The 16,148-nt window shown below is 42.5% G+C and overlaps 1 protein-coding gene across 1 annotated transcript in view; it reads right to left on the minus strand.

Annotated features, from left to right (window-relative positions):
- TLCD2 (TLC domain containing 2) overlaps positions 1–15,635 on the minus strand; it is a 77,748-nt gene extending 62,113 nt beyond the window's left edge. Inside the window, exons 1-3 of the mRNA XM_077480562.1 lie at positions 15,197–15,635; positions 14,733–14,815; positions 7,675–7,757 (exon numbers count right to left, since the gene is read on the minus strand). Coding sequence (XP_077336688.1) covers positions 7,675–7,757; positions 14,733–14,815; positions 15,197–15,372 — 342 coding nt within the window. The 5' untranslated portion in view covers positions 15,373–15,635. The remainder of the gene's footprint in view (positions 1–7,674; positions 7,758–14,732; positions 14,816–15,196) is intronic.
- Between the last annotated feature and the right edge of the window lie 513 nt (positions 15,636–16,148).

Raw genomic sequence — 16,148 nt, forward strand, 5'->3', positions numbered from 1 at the left:
TTCCCTGCTATAGGGTCCTTCTTTTCTTTACTGTTCTCTGTTGAATTCTTTATATCTCTCATTCAGCGGTGCTAGCAAAATAATTGGGTATTTCCATCACTCAAGAGGTAACAGCTCCGGCAGCTGGGATCCTAGGTGATCCGGGGTTACTGGATATGGCACCTATTTCGAAGCCGCCAACATGTTTACGGAGCTGACTGGTGTGTTAGTCCATTTTACATTTTGCTTAATGTAATAAGTTGCCGCATTAATGAGACTATTGTTTGTATTGTACTGAAAACCTTTAATAAAAATTATTGAAACATAAAGTGGGAGAGCACTGAAAGCTGAAAATTGGTCTGGTCATGAGGGGGGTTTAAGTGCCCAGTTGTCGAGTGGTTAATAGTGTAAGTGAGAAGGTCTGTTTTGAGAAAAGATCACACCGTAGCTAAGGTAAACAAGATGGTTTACATTAGCCCGTAAAGACACAGGAAGCTATTCACTAAGACATAAAAATAAAATAAAACAAATTCCCCCACCAACGGGGTTTTTAGGCAGCAATAAACAATAAGCGTAGCATAATATAAAAAAAGATTATTTTATTGTATGGTAAAAACATGAGCTTCACCCAGGTATTTAAAACAAAAAATAGATAGAGCCAAGCTTTTGTATACAAAAAATACAATAACATCAATGGGCATACACTAAGCAGACCTAACTATAAGTATACTGTATAAAATTAGTAACAGCAAAAAAATATAGTTCTAACGCGTTTCAACCACTAGGGTCTTCTTCAGAGATAGTCTGTTGATAGAGAGACAAGATGAAACTTAATAAATCTATCGAATAGTATTAATATTAAAAATATTCTAAATTTGTTAGTGTAGTTACCCAATATAGTATTGCCGAAAGGTTCACGTAAATTATAATGCTTAATGGTGGAGTTTACCCAGGTTCATGCTTAGACGTCCCTCACAAATTAAAGAAGGTACATGGTCCATACATCTCGCCACAGAATCCAGCAGAGGGGTGAGGGTCGGAAGCCCAGAATCGCGGCTCACGAGCGGTCACACGACAAAACCCTATGCCCCACAAAAGTTGTAGGAAGTAGGTGCAAACGTAGGCAGCCTGCCCGTATGGTAAGCCACGCCTGTGATAGAAATCCCAACACAATCGGAATTAGACATATATATTTCATATATAGGCCCACATATGTGGTATGAAGATATCATGTACATGATTTGTGTGCATATAGAGGGAATGTCCCCAGATATCTGCATCCACATCTACATCAGAAAAAAAAAAAAAAAAAAAAAAAAAAAGGGGGGGGGGGAAACAAAACTCAAAAACCAACACACGCTAAAAAAGAGGGACAAAATAATAAAACAAACGTAACTCTAATCAAAAGAAGACAAGCGTGAAATGACATGTGATAGAGATAGTGTGTATAATGACATCCAAATACTGGGTGACTAGAGTGACTGAGTGAGTGGATTGTGTACACGGAAGGTGAACTGTAAGGTGAAAGGTGTGGGTGTTGGTGTAGTGAAAGGAATTTAAAAGATGACATATAGGAAATCGGGGTGACAATGGAAAGAGTGCATTGAGGTGCTGGTGACGGGTAAAAATGAGATTGCATGAAGTACTAATGGGGGACCCTTCCGTGTACACAATCCACTCACTCAGTCACTCTAGTCACCCAGTATTTGGATGTCATTATACACACTATCTCTATCACATGTCATTTCACGCTTGTCTTCTTTTGATTAGAGTTACGTTTGTTTTATTATTTTGTCCCTCTTTTTTAGCGTGTGTTGGTTTTTGAGTTTTGTTTTCCCCCCCCCCCCCTTTTTTTTTTTCTGATGTAGATGTGGATGCAGATATCTGGGGACATTCCCTCTATATGCACACAAATCATGTACATGATATCTTCATACCACATATGAAATATATAGGTCTAATTCCGATTGTGTTGGGATTTCTATCACAGGCATGGCTTACCATACGGGCAGGCTGCCTACGTTTGCACCTACTTCCTACAACTTTTGTGGGGCATAGGGTTTTGTCGTGTGACCGCTCGTGAGCCGCGCTTCTGGGCTTCCGACCCTCACCCCTCTGCTGGATTCTGTGGCGAGATGTATGGACCATGTACCTTCTTTAATTTGTGAGGGACGTCTAAGCATGAACCTGGGTAAACTCCACCATTAAGCATTATAATTTACGTGAACCTTTCGGCAATACTATATTGGGTAACTACACTAACAAATTTAGAATATTTTTAATATTAATACTATTCGATAGATTTATTAAGTTTCATCTTGTCTCTCTATCAACAGACTATCTCTGAAGAAGACCCTAGTGGTTGAAACGCGTTAGAACTATATTTTTTTGCTGTTACTAATTTTATACAGTATACTTATAGTTAGGTCTGCTTAGTGTATGCCCATTGATGTTATTGTATTTTTTGTATACAAAAGCTTGGCTCTATCTATTTTTTGTTTTAAATACCTGGGTGAAGCTCATGTTTTTACCATACAATAAAATAATCTTTTTTTATATTATGCTACGCTTATTGTTTATTGCTGCCTAAAAACCCCGTTGGTGGGGGAATTTGTTTTATTTTTTCGATTTATAGGGGTGAGCAGCACCCTTCTCGCTCTTGTCAGCAGTGTGTTCTTTCCAATATCATGCTATTCACTAAGACTTACCAAGTCTCAAATATACCCAGTTATTCAAGAATTGAAATGTGGTATTTTATTATAAGAACTTGAATAAATATAAATGTGAAATTATCTGAACCATCATCTATCTCTGATATGTAGAAGTACTGTATATCCATTTATTTGTTTTATCACTAAATATACCCAATATTATTTTGCACTGTATTTTTAGTTAATATATATTTTTAGCAATATAATTTGTATCACTTGTCTTCAAAATAGCTCATATAAAAATAAAAACTTGAATTTCTTGTTGGTATTGGTAGAAAATTGTAAATCTCAGAAATCAAAGATTTGCAGATATTAATAATTACAATACCATTTTATTATTTCAACATAAATATTCTGATAATGCCCCCGATACCTAAAACTAACAAGGACCACTCCTTCCCCCAAAACTATAGGCCGATTTCGGTCATCAACACCGACCTGAAAACATTTGACCGCATCCTTGCAGACAGACTCTCTAAAATCATCACTTCGCTAACCTCCCCTGACCAAACTGGATTTATCCCGACCAGGCAAAAATCACAGATATTAGACTCACTTCCAATATCATACAAAACGCTGATTTTATCTCACGCAAAGTGCTTCTCCTGAGCCTTGACATCCACAAGGCCTTTGACAGCATTTTATGGCCATATCTCAAATTGATCCTCGAGAAATTTGGCTTCCTAGGGGCCTTTGTCCACGGATTCCGGGCACTTTACCACCACCCTCACACACGGATAAAACTCCCGGGCTGCAACTCCGATTATTTTACACTGGGCAGGGGCACAAGGCAAGGTTGCCCTTTGTCACCATTTTTATTTGCCCTCGCCATTGAGCCCCTGGCCCGTTCTATCAGTCTAGACCCCAATATTAGGGGGTACCTAAAGGGGTACCAAGAATTCAAACATAGTTTGTACACAGACGACGTCCTATTATTTTTGACTGACCCAATAGTTTCTCTGTCCAACCTTATTTCCACTCTACGCAAATTTCAAGACAAGACACCTTTCTGTAGCAGAAGTGTCAATGAGTACTTGGGATGCAAGCTATAGCCTCTGCAAGATTTTGGGCTCCTCTCGTTGGGCTGACTCTTAGACCCCTTTCACACTGTGCCACCCATAACGTCGGCGGTAAAACGCCACTATTTTTAGCAGGACTTTTCCTGACACCCTGCCAGAGATAATGGAGCAGCTTTTTGAGGGCGGATTGCAGACGCTATTTTTAACGCTATAGCACCTGCAAAACTCCCTCAGTGTGAAAAGGGTATTAGCTGATCAATCTATGTGACAATATAGATAGAGGCTGATAAAACTAGCCACAGATGTTGTTATATGTACTTTAATGTTAATGATCGCATAACTTGTTACATACATTGTACCACCTTCTGTATTTGATGCTTATTGTTACTACTCTTATTTTCTACAATAAAATTGTTTGTATTAAAAAGGGACTCTCGGTGAGACAACAGTGGATCAGAGGATGAGCCGCTGCGGGACAGAGATAACAGTTGCTCTTTAAAAATTATGGATTTAAAATAGGAGTTGATTTAAATCAAGCCATTTTACGAACGATTTAAAAGCGACTTAATTTAAATCAAATCCACCCTGCTGCCGAATCAGCTAAAATTAGTGCCATGGGTGGCTGTCAGCCAAGTTCAACAAAAGTAAAATGTTCAATTTACTTTTGTTGAAGGAGCCAGGTGGAATAATGTCAGCCAAGTGAGGACTGTATCCAACTAGATGCAGTTGCTGTTTGGGTAGCCAGCAGGGAAGCTTCCTTAATCTACACTGTTTAACAAGGATGGGGGAATTTATATATGTATGGCTAGCCTTACATAGTAAAAGGCCGCCCAGCTACAACAGATAGATATGTCACAACCTGCTGCTATCAGACATATCTGATGGTCTACATCAAAAGAAGACCCACAATAATTTTGTTTAAACCACTGGACAGGATAGGTTGCTTACCTGGAAAGGTTTGCACAGGATATTCTGCATTTTATAATGGGCGGAAGAGGAAGCTACAAATCAGTATTTTACATAGGATTATACAAATATGCTAAGATTTACAATAATTTATGTGACTGCAAAAACTACCTTCAAATATCAATTTCACGGAAAATACACAATCATTTACCTTTAAATTATCTGAAAGGGTTATAAAAGCGCTCAATCATCGGGTATTTTGTACGTAATTATATTAAACAACACCTAATGCCAGCGTACTGTTTGGCTATTCTTTATTAGTCACTTATCTTTCTAGGAAGTAGAATAGCTGCCAAAAATAAGGCAATTTTACATAGCCTTGACATGCCTCTAAAAAGGAGTGTGGGAATGGCAAAGAATATTGGTAAAGTGCCCAGCAGATCCTGGTTAAGCCTCTAGAACAAGTTTTTGGAGAATAAACGTATATGTAATTCTCAGAGATGTAACAGATTCAGTAAGAAATAAAAAAAATAAATAAATAAAAAAAAACCAACTCAACACCGCCACAATAAATGTCATGTAGTAGATCTGGTTTTCAGCAACTTCTCTTCAGGACTGTCAAGTCTGAAAGGAAGCCAAGGACAAACAGAATGCGGAGTATAATCAGATCGTTACCTAGATGTGATGTGTCAAATGGCTTGAAATTCAAAACATAGCGGAGGGAGTGTCACTTATACATGACATGTTACTGGGCTACAATGAAACAAAATACCTGAAATGAAGACAATGCAGACACTCCCCAACAGGTTTCCCTCAGCTATGTAAAAGACAGGATAAACACGAAATGCTTGATAGAATTTGATTTCTAGTAAATGCCTGCTGTCAGTCACTTCTAAAATGTTGAAACATGTTTGACAATCTTGAAAAGCATAAAATTATTAATAGAAAAAGGGGGGGGGGGGGGGGGGGGGGAAGAAGCACACCATTAAATTAAAATGCCCTCTTCAGGCTCTCTCCTCTGCTGGTCACTACAGTATTCTGAGAGCTATGTGGCTATTGCATGTAAATATGGTAATCCATATATTAATTTTCTGTACATAGCACAACATTTTCTATTTTTCTTTGCCAGCGCTCGCCCGCGTCATTGGATTTGATTGACAGCAGTGGGAGCCAATTGCTGCGCTGCTATTAATCTAGCCAATCAGGACACGAGACACTGGCTAGAGCTGGTGTGCTCGTCCGATGCCTGTAAGAGAGGGTTCAGGTAAGTAAAAAAACTGGGTCACTGGGGGGCTGCTGCACTGCAAGAGGTTTTACAACCCCTTTAATTCCAATATTATGGCCCTGTATTTCTGCTCATCAGCTTGTGTTAGGGTGAATGGCCTACTTTCAGGTCTGGTACCTGTATCGAAACGGGACCTGCCAACGGTGTCCACTCTCACGCAACACCTGTACATATAAGCGATGGAGCACCTGGCAACTCAATGGGGGCTTGAGACCATTGGGAGAACTTGTGGGACACAATTGTGAAGTGGAACGAAATCTATTGGATTTTTGAAACTTTTTTAACTAATAAAAAAATGAAAAGTGGGGTGTGCAAAATTATTCGGCCCCCTTGCGTTAATACTTTGTAGAGCCACCTTTTGCTGCGATTACAGCTGCAAGTCACTTGGGGTATGTCTCTATCGGTTTTGCACATCGAGAGACTGAAATTCTTGCCCATTCTTCCTTGCAAAACAGCTCGAGCTCAGTGAGGTTGGATGGAGAGTGTTTGTGAACAGTAGTTTTCAGCTCTTTCCACAGATTCTCGATTGGATTCAGGTCTGGACTTTGACTTGGCCATTCTAACACCTGGATACGTTTATTTGTGAACCATTCCTTTGTAGATTTTGCTGTACGTTTGGGATCATTGTCTTGTTGGAAGATAAATCTCCGTCCCAGTTTCAGGTCTTTTGCAGACTCCAACAGGTTTTCATCCAGAATGGTCCTGTATTTGGCTGCATCCATCTTCCCCTCAATTTTAACCATCTTCCCTGTCCCTGCTGAAGAAAAGCAGGCCCAAACCATGATGCTGCCACCACCATGTTTGACAGTGGGGATGGTGTGTTGAGGGTGATGAGCTGTGTTGCTTTTACGCCAAACATATCACTTTGCATTGTGGGCAAAAAGTTTGATTTTGGTTTCATCTGACCAGAGCACCTTCTTCCACATGTTTGGTGTGTATCCCAGGTGGCTTGTGGCAAACTTTAGACAAGACTTTTTATGGATATCTTTGAGAAATGGCTTTCTTGCCACTCTTCCATAAAGGCCAGATTTGTGCAGTGTACGACTGATTGTTGTCCTATGGACAGACTCTCCCACCTCAGTTGTAGTTCTCTGCAGTTCATCCAGAGTGATCATGGGCCTCTTGGCTGCATCTCTGATCAGTCTTCTCCTTGTCTGAGCTGAAAGTTTAGAGGGACGGCCAGGTCTTGGTAGATTTGCAGTGGTCTGATACTCCTTCCATTTCAAAATGATCGCTTGCACAGTGCTCCTTGGGATGTTTAAAGCTTGGGAAATCTTTTTGTATCCAAATCCGGCTTTAAACTTCTCCACAACAGTATTACGGACCTGCCTGGTGTGTTCCTTGGTCTTCATGATGCTCTCTGCACTTTCAACAGAACCCTGAGACTATCACAGAGCAGGTGCATTTATACAGAGACTTGATTACACACAAGTGGATTCTATTTATCACCATCAGTCATTTAGGACAACATTGGATCATTTAGAGATCCTCACTGAACTTCTGGAGTGAGTTTGCTGCACTGAAAGTAAAGGGGCCGAATAATTTTGCACGCACCACTTTTCAGTTTATTTGCTAAAAAAGTTTAAAATATCCAATAGATTTCGTTCCACTTCACAATTGTGTCCCACTTGTTGGTCAGTTATAGAGATGTACCTTTACTTTCTTGTTAACGCTACCTTTATTTCTCTCGGGACATGCCCCGAAAGATTGTTTCTAGGTTTTGCTTTTTGTGGATAAAATACCTGGAAAACAAAACGTTTTCTGGTTTACTTACAACAGTGTGATGGAACAGCAGCTCCCATGATTGGTGCATCTTTTGGTTCTGCAGCATATCCACAAAATCATGGATAAAATATCCTGGAACAAAAATGCATAAGGTTACTCAAAGTACTAAAGGGAAACAAATAAGAATGTAACTTAAGGTTTTCCTATGCACACTTTAGCGCTCTTTAGAAAAAAGAAGCTTACCATTATTTTCAGCATTTTGTTCAAATGTAAGCATAGATCCAGTTGGGAAGAAAGGAGGGCATTTGATCTAGGACTCCTATTGGGCACTCATGAACTAGAACTGGGCTTACTATAAACTGTACACTTATGTAGCAGGTGCCACCCTGCCATCCACGGCCCCACACCTCCCGCCGGCCATTACAGGAATGTATACTGGCAGGCTCTGAGGGACACAGAGCCTGTCTGCTCCTATGGGAGATTTCTCCCTCGTGTTTCCACTGTAACGAGCGGCGCTTGCAGAGATCCCGTTATACTCTTTCCCCAGCTTCCTCATTTGCAGGGGGAGGGAAGCGATCAAGAGAGGTGCAGAAAAGGATCCTGGGACATTGTAAAAATATTATTCCAAATTCATAATTCGGCATTTATTAACGTTATAGTCATGGCAAAATTGCAAAACATATTTGGTTTTACGATTAGTCATAATACATATAGTATGTGTGAATGACCTTGATCAATTGATTCTTCATCTAAAGCGGAGTATTGCTAGCAGTTTCTGGTGTATGAGAAGGACATAAGGTATCTTGGTATAGAATGTCATGAGAAGACAAAAACAGACACATGTAGTTCTGTAGTTCGATGAATAATACATATTTGTTTAGATCCTGTTAATTTCAGTTAGTGTAGTTTCAGTCATCTTAATAAGTATTAGTATATCATTTATACTTAAAGTGGTGTTGCCACCAAAAAATGAAAAGCTGCTTAAAATTAATTAAAAAAAAATTGGCAAAAAAAAAAAAAAACATTTTTTACTCACCTCTAAATACCGGTTGCTAGGGGGTCCCTCGTAGTCTGCCTTCTTCATTGCCCGGGCTGGTGGCATCACTTCCCCTTGCGCCGCACATTCACCTGGGACCTGTCACATGTCCCAGGTGACTGTACGGCGTATCACGGCGCCCAGCGCCGCTCGTGCATGCGCAGTGGGTGCCCGGCTGTGAAGCCACAGCCGGGTGCCCACAGTATGCATGACGGCGGTGCGAGCGGAGCGGGGAACGAGGGGGGGCTTCGTTCCCCCGCATCGCTGGACCCTGGGGCAGGTAAGTGTCCGATTATTAAAAGCCAGCAGCTGCAGTATTTGTAGCTGCTGACTTTTAAAAAATTTTTTTTTTTTTTAAGGGGTACCCCACTTTAATGTAGTTAAAGTTGGTAATATGTGTTTATATTAGTAGTTGTTTGGTTATATGACATTACATGATCAGCACATTACGTCAAGTATAGAGTGTTACATGCAGGCTTGTCAAAATCCATATGACTCTGTGTTAGTATCTCCTTTTGTATAGCATATTGCTGAAGTGAGCAGAAATGAATGTGTGCCATACAAGGTTCTAAGTTTTTATGAGGTTATGACGTTCACATGTAACATATAGAGCCAACACTTCCATATTGAAGGGCAGACACACACACACACACACGAGGAGAGATGACACAGACAAGTTGGAACAGCTGAATTCTCCCAGACTTTATTTTAAGTCAGTCTATCAATGCTATTCATCCAGAAAACGTCCTTGATACAATATTAGATATTTTTATTCTTCAGGCATGTAGTTCCCATCACCAACGGCCCCATAGCAATCCCTGGGGGCAGAGACTACACACCCCAGCCTGCCTACAGGGAGGGGAGAATCCTTACACCAGAGGCTGCCTGAGAGAAGGTAAAACACACACCACGAGGCGAGAAAGGGAAGACTGGATGCAATGGGTAGAGCTGTCGCTTGGAAGTCCAATTGTAAGGATCCTGCCACAGCTCCAAGTGTCAGCTGGTGACAGACAGCCCACTAGAGAGGGACCTGTGTGCACCTCCTGGCGCTCCTGAGAACGCAAGGCATTCCAGTTGCCAGGCAGGTCACCTAAAGAACCATCTTACCAAGACATCTCCCTTTGAGACTCATTCGCAGGAGGGGCGAGCTCACACTTGCCCATCTTAAAGACATACTTGCCCACCCTAGAGACACTGTAGGTAGACAATGTTGCCTTACTTGTGCCTACGCCTGTAGATACATTTACATGCTGCTGAGCAATCCTAATATCAGTCTTATTTGCCAGGGTAGACCAAGTGGGAAAAATAAAAAATAAAAAATAGCTGCGCACCAACATCTATCCAACAGTATTGTTGAAAGACTGCCACTGGGGCTACGACAACAGACCAAGGGGTGACAACGTTTCATACATGCATTGTGCTTCTTAAAACCAGGTTTAAATGTATGTATGTATTAAACGTCGTCACCCCTTGGTCCATTGTCATAGCCCTAAGCCCTGTTGGCAGTCTTTCAATAAACCTGTTCAATGGATGTTGGTGTGCAGCTATTTTTTCTACATGTTCACGGTTGCAAGCCAGAGCTAGCACCTAGCCCTTTCCTCTTTGCTGGATTATCATACGCACCTGAAGCAGTCATCAGTTTCATTGTTCCTTACTTGCCAGGGTACTGCACATCACTTTTGCCTGCCAGGATATGTTAACATACAAACAGGACACCAAGTGCACCAACCCTAGGCTAGCTGAAGTTACTATATATCTCCATTTTGAGGATCTTGCTGTTTCTCCTTCGGTAGCAGCGATTTGGTGGGCCTAGAAATTGTCACTAAAGGAGGAACTCGAACGCTACGTCTAAAGTTGATCATTTACATTGTGGCCTATTACCTTACATGTTTATTGCCTAGGTCTGAGATTTAAAAAAAAAAAAAAAAAAAAAAAAATCCTTCAATCAAGCAGACCCGTTTCCATTCATGCCTGAGTGCATAGGCCATTTTAGTTGTTTAACTGTACTGTTTTAAAGTCTGCATTTGACACAAACTCTGATCTATAACGGTATAAATCAAACCCAAGCTTGACTATTGAGTCTCCCATTGAACTTCCTGGTTCACTACAGTTGTGTGTTAATACTGTGCTTACACAATTTTCCTAGTAGTGCCAGAGGGACTGTTCTTGAGGTTGGGAGGCAGAGTACAGAACCAAAATATATTCAAGCAGCTCCTTCAGGGGTGTAGCTACATTTATTTCATCAATTTACAGCAATTAGATTTCTTGATTTCCTTCAGTGACTGGCGTTGGCAATGCTAAGAACTGTAATATGCAGACTTGGTTTTAAGTGTAGCCTTCAGGCCTGTCATAATTGTTGTGATGGCAAGATATACCTTCAAAATAATTAATAGTGAATTTAATAATAAGATGGCTTCTGAAACTAACCTGTACTTTTACTAGTTAAGGGCTTCTCAGGTTTTCACAGGCTGCTGTTCTGCTACACCATCCTGTATGCTAAAGATTTCTAGAACATAGTGGGAGGATGGGCAAAGAAAAATTTATGAAACTTCTGTAAATCCCTAAAACTGTGTCCAGGAGGTGGGAGAGGAGTCCATAAATCTGCTTAAACCCCTCATTTAAAATGAGTAAATATGATATACTTTCCTATCTACTAATGCTAGCAGCATAAGGATTATAAATAATCAATCAATGTTGATTGAGAGAGCGAAGTTCCACTTTAAGTGGCAAGGGGGGATTTCAGCATGCTGGTGCAAGACAGCATTTCAGGATCCAGCCTTTAAGAGACTCCTGTTGAAGGGCCTTGCCCTCCTGGGCAGAAGTCAGGGAAGGAGTCTGTTGAAGACTTCAAGGTCCCAGCTAGACTTAGCTGGGGGAACTAAATGAAAAGTATCCCAGGAATCCAAAGGGGTCAAGAGAAATCTCAGGGGAGGTGAGCAGAGAAGGAAGCTGTGGGAGAGACCACAAGTTGTCCAGAGGCCGAGTGAGTCTTCATCTCCCTCACAGGGAAAGAGCCTGGGGATTATCTGCAGGAGGCAAATGATGATTCTGTGGCAGAGTGAGTACAAGAAAGACCCTAGTGCTGAAAGAGTGACTGTGTAGTGCCTTAGTATCTTGGAAGAGGACAGGTCACAGGCATCAGATTTTGTGGGACCATTTGCTGGGGGAAGAGGGTAGAGTACATCCAGAAGTGTGCCAGTGCAACCAAGCAGGGTGCAATACCCTTGGATGGCAAAAGTTGCAGCAGAAGCTGTCAAAGAGTTGGAGAAGTGCAGCCAGAAAGTTAGAAGTCCTCGAGTTCTGTTTCAGTTCAGGTTCTGTGGTCAACACCGAAGAAATGGCTGCACTCCAAGATCCATCAAAATTCTTATTTAATAACGAACATCCCATGTGTTACAAACAGTTCAAATGGTAGCCGCGTTTCACACACTAACAGGTGCGCTTATTCATTGGTTCTGTGGTATCCCATGCTCTTTATCCCCATCTAAGTTTCCCCCCCAATAAAAAAAAAAAAAAAACCCTATATTGATTCTTGAGCCAGAGAATGACTGCCAAAAATGCTGTGTGCCTGAATGTGTGCCTGCTGAGGGGAGGAAATAGGACCAAACAACCAGCAACTTTTTGGGGGGGGGGTGTGCTACAGGTACTACAATGCGCCCCACTGCTCCAGCAACTACATCTATTACTGAGGCTGGGTTTGCAATAGCAGGAGAATGTGACCGGCTCTCTACGGAGCTGGTTTATATATATCTCCGATGCAAATTAGCACAGGAGCCCTGTGCATCTTTTGGTCCATTTCAATTTGGGCTAAAATCGGACCTGAAATGATGAACCAGGACGCGCAGAACCCCTGCTGGGAGCTGCATCGGCATCCAGTGCGAACCAAGCCTTAGATGGCACCACCCTGTCAGCAAAGGGGCAAGCACAGAGTCTCCAGCCTCTTCTGCACAGATTCAAGGGTCAGAGGAAACTGAGGAAATTAGGAAGGTGCTTTAATGTAGGCAGTAGTGGAAGCAGAAAGGACTCTAGCAAATGTAAAAAAAATAAAAAGGGGGGGGGGGGTGGATATGAGAACGTTAAGTTGTTATAGCTGTGGGAAATTGGGGCATTTCTTATACTGTAAGCTCCTTGAGGGCAGGGACTGATGCGAATGTACAATAAATTATATAGTAATAATAATACTGCCGCTTAAGAATATAAAAACACACTACCACTGTGTGGTGGTGCTCTTTTTTATTCCTCACACCAAGTTTCAGTATCATCTGTTGCTCCAACAAGCATCTATGACATTTTATTTAGCCAGAATACTATTTTGTACTGTTATCAGCAATTTGTAAATGAGAAGACATTCAAAAGTTTAGAAATAAGAATAGTCTTTTGACTTTAAACAAAGGACCCTTTGATGAAATGTGAATCTTGTGAAGGAGATGTCACCAGAAAGGACAGACAGTCAATGAGGATACTAAAAGACTGCTATTGAAAAACAATAGTGCTCGATATTAATATTTTTAAAATTGTGTACAGTATAAATATTGTGTGTTGTCAAAAGTAAAAGAGACAGGAACATTGTACAGAATATAAAACTTGCAGGCATCTTAATTTTTAAACATTAAAAAGTGTTACTAAACCTAAAAATGTTTGTAATGTAATGTTTTATACCTTAATGCATTGAGGTAAAAAAATAAATAAAAAATATATATAGCAGCTCCAAAGTCAAAGAAGCCCCGCTGTTAGTGCGGAAGAGTGGTGATATGGGGTAGGTGGAGAGAGAGCGAGGATGTCATCTCCGCTTGCCAGCCCGCTTCTCTCATCCGCCCACCTCTTGATCCACCCGCCCGCCTTGCTCCCTCATGCCGCACGCCATGGCCCTGCTGCAGAGAGGCCATGGCCCAGTGGTTAGGGACCCCTGCTCTCTGGGATTTTATTTTTGGCGACACAGCCAACGTCTAAAAGACCCTGGATGTCTCCCCTCTGCTATTCCTGCATGAGGCGAAACTTTGAATGGAGCTCCAGACCGAGGGCGATTGATGGTTATTTTGCATTTCTTCCACAGGCGAATAATCAAATATTTTTATTCACTGAACTGCAACTCAAATTTATAACATTTGTATCACGTGATATTCTGTCTCTATCATGTAAAATACACCTATGATAAAAATTATAGAACCTTAATTTCTTTGTAAGTGGGCAAACTTAGAAAATCCCCACTGTGAATCAGGCCTTTACAAGGCGATATCTGGGTTTGCTAGATGGATTTCCTACAGTGCAGTATTGCAGGAAAAATGTTCCAACATTCCCGTTCGATAGAAGCCGATCATTAGAACAACTTCTATTGTGCAGAAAACAGCCACAGATGGATCGAAATTCAGATGCTCCCTGAAGTGGCTAAATTTGAACCCCTCTATGGCCAGCTTATGGCGTTTGGCACACTTTGCGGATACAAAAGGAAGCCATGTAGCCATGTAAACCATACCAGGCCAGGTTTTCCTTCATCTTGCACAGGTGAATTAAATCGGAGTCAATGGCTTGGTATTTTGGACAGCTGAGGCCTCTTTCACACGAACGATCCGTTCAGGTCCGCCTGTCAAAAAACCGACAGGCGGACCTGAACGGACACTCCATAAACCTCTATGGAGCGTTGGATGTCAGCGGTGACATGTCCGCTGACATCCGATCCAATCCGATAAAGTGCGACAGCTTAAAAAAAAAAAAAAAAAAAAAAAAAAAAAAAACACTTTTCCATCAGTCTGTGGATCGGACGACCGACTCTGTGGTCCGTCGTAATCCGATCTCCCATAGGGGGAGAGCGGCGCTCTGACAGGTCCGTCCCTGCGCAGTGTGCTGAGACAGACCTCTCATCTTCCTGCTCAGCGGGGATCGACGGAGTGATCCCCGCTGAGCAATCGGATGTTCACGGGGCGGATCGTCACGGATCCGCCCCACGTGAAAGAGGCAGAAGAGAAAAGTCTCAAAACATGACCCGTCGGGGGTACTTGAGGACTGAGGTGGAGAACCACCGATATAAAGGAAACTTTCCAAGCTTTAAAAAAGAGAGGATAAGTACGGCTCACCTATAGACACAGCGACCAGCCAATGGGAGGAGCGGGAATGTGTGAAGATCAGGTCCTTGGCCATCTCCGGGTGCAGGTAGAATCTAAAAACACAGGAAAGATTTATGATTTTACACAAAACACACACACACACAACCACCGATAGGAAGGATAATAAACAACGCAGATCTATGCGGTTCATGTATGCACAGTGCAGTTTCACGCACACACTGCAGGTACATCAGCCTATTCATTTTAGTGGGCTGCCGAACCCCAAAGAAAAGCAAGGAAAAGTCTCTGCCTCTTTTTAGAAACCAAAATTTGTCAAAACGCGCCACACATTAATAAAAAGCAGTGCGTTTTGCCTACAGGTCAGGAAAACGTGATTTTGTGAGTGAGAATACAGACACTACATCAGGGCTCGGTGACCCCAGGAAGTTGTGTGCTCAGGGGGGACACCCCTTGGCACGTGACATTCTCCTCACCCGAGCAGCGCCCATATCCCGGTGAGCAGGCTGTGTGTGAATGAAGTCCAGATGTTCCTCCATTTCCAGGGGTTCCGGAGAGCGGAGCCGGGAGCGGGAATCAGCGTGCCCAGCCGCCTATTCAACAAGCGGAATGAGAAGAACGAGGCTCCGGTGATGAGGAGTCCGGGCTCCATGGAGCGGCGTGGATGTCACTCTGTAAACAATGTTATACAAGGCTAAGTGATGGGCGCGGACTGTCTATAGGGCTCCCTCCTCCCGCCTATTCCATCTCCATGGTGACGGACGGGAACCCCCTCTCCTACTTTCCTCTCCTCTCCTTCCAAACTGGGAGCGCCCCTGTGACCGGACTCTTCTCCCCCCTCAGTAGCGCACTCTTCTCATGAACTGCAGGGGGCGCTGTGCTCGAACACCGAGCATCTTGTGTAACTGTCTGTGTTGCGTTATACAACTCACGTGTCACGTGGTGTACACACTCTAATCCCACCTACCCTTTATTAACACTATACATGCCGGGAAACTCCCAGCCCTGCCTGAGAAGGAGCAACAACTGGTGCCAAGATTATAGAAGAACGGCCAAAGCTCCTCTGTCCATACTTTTCTTCTGGGTCACAGAAGTGCACTTACTTTTGTCCTCCTGTGACCCAGAGTCAGCTGACAGCAGATTATTCCCCTCTGTCAGCTGACATCACAGCGACCTCCAATTTCTGAAGGCATCCCGACCATATTGTAGGGATCCATCCAGTTTGACAGGCAGCTCCACCTCTCAGCATGCGACTGAAAAGCAGAGCCAGCTGTGTCCATCCTCTTACCCAGCCCACTTGTAAGCAGGTGGATGTTGCTGCAATGGTTCTCCCGGGAAGGGAAGGGTTCATGCTGCTGGTCAGGATTTCCCAGGCTTTTTGGGGAAGTAACACATAAAAAGGGAGTGAATAGCATCTCGGGACAAGGT

The sequence above is a fragment of the Lithobates pipiens genome, unplaced genomic scaffold (genome assembly GCF_037356315.1).
Source record: "Lithobates pipiens isolate NorthernLeopardFrog02 unplaced genomic scaffold, aLitPip1_a1.2 Scaffold_16, whole genome shotgun sequence".
Taxonomy (NCBI): Eukaryota; Metazoa; Chordata; class Amphibia; order Anura; family Ranidae; genus Lithobates; species Lithobates pipiens.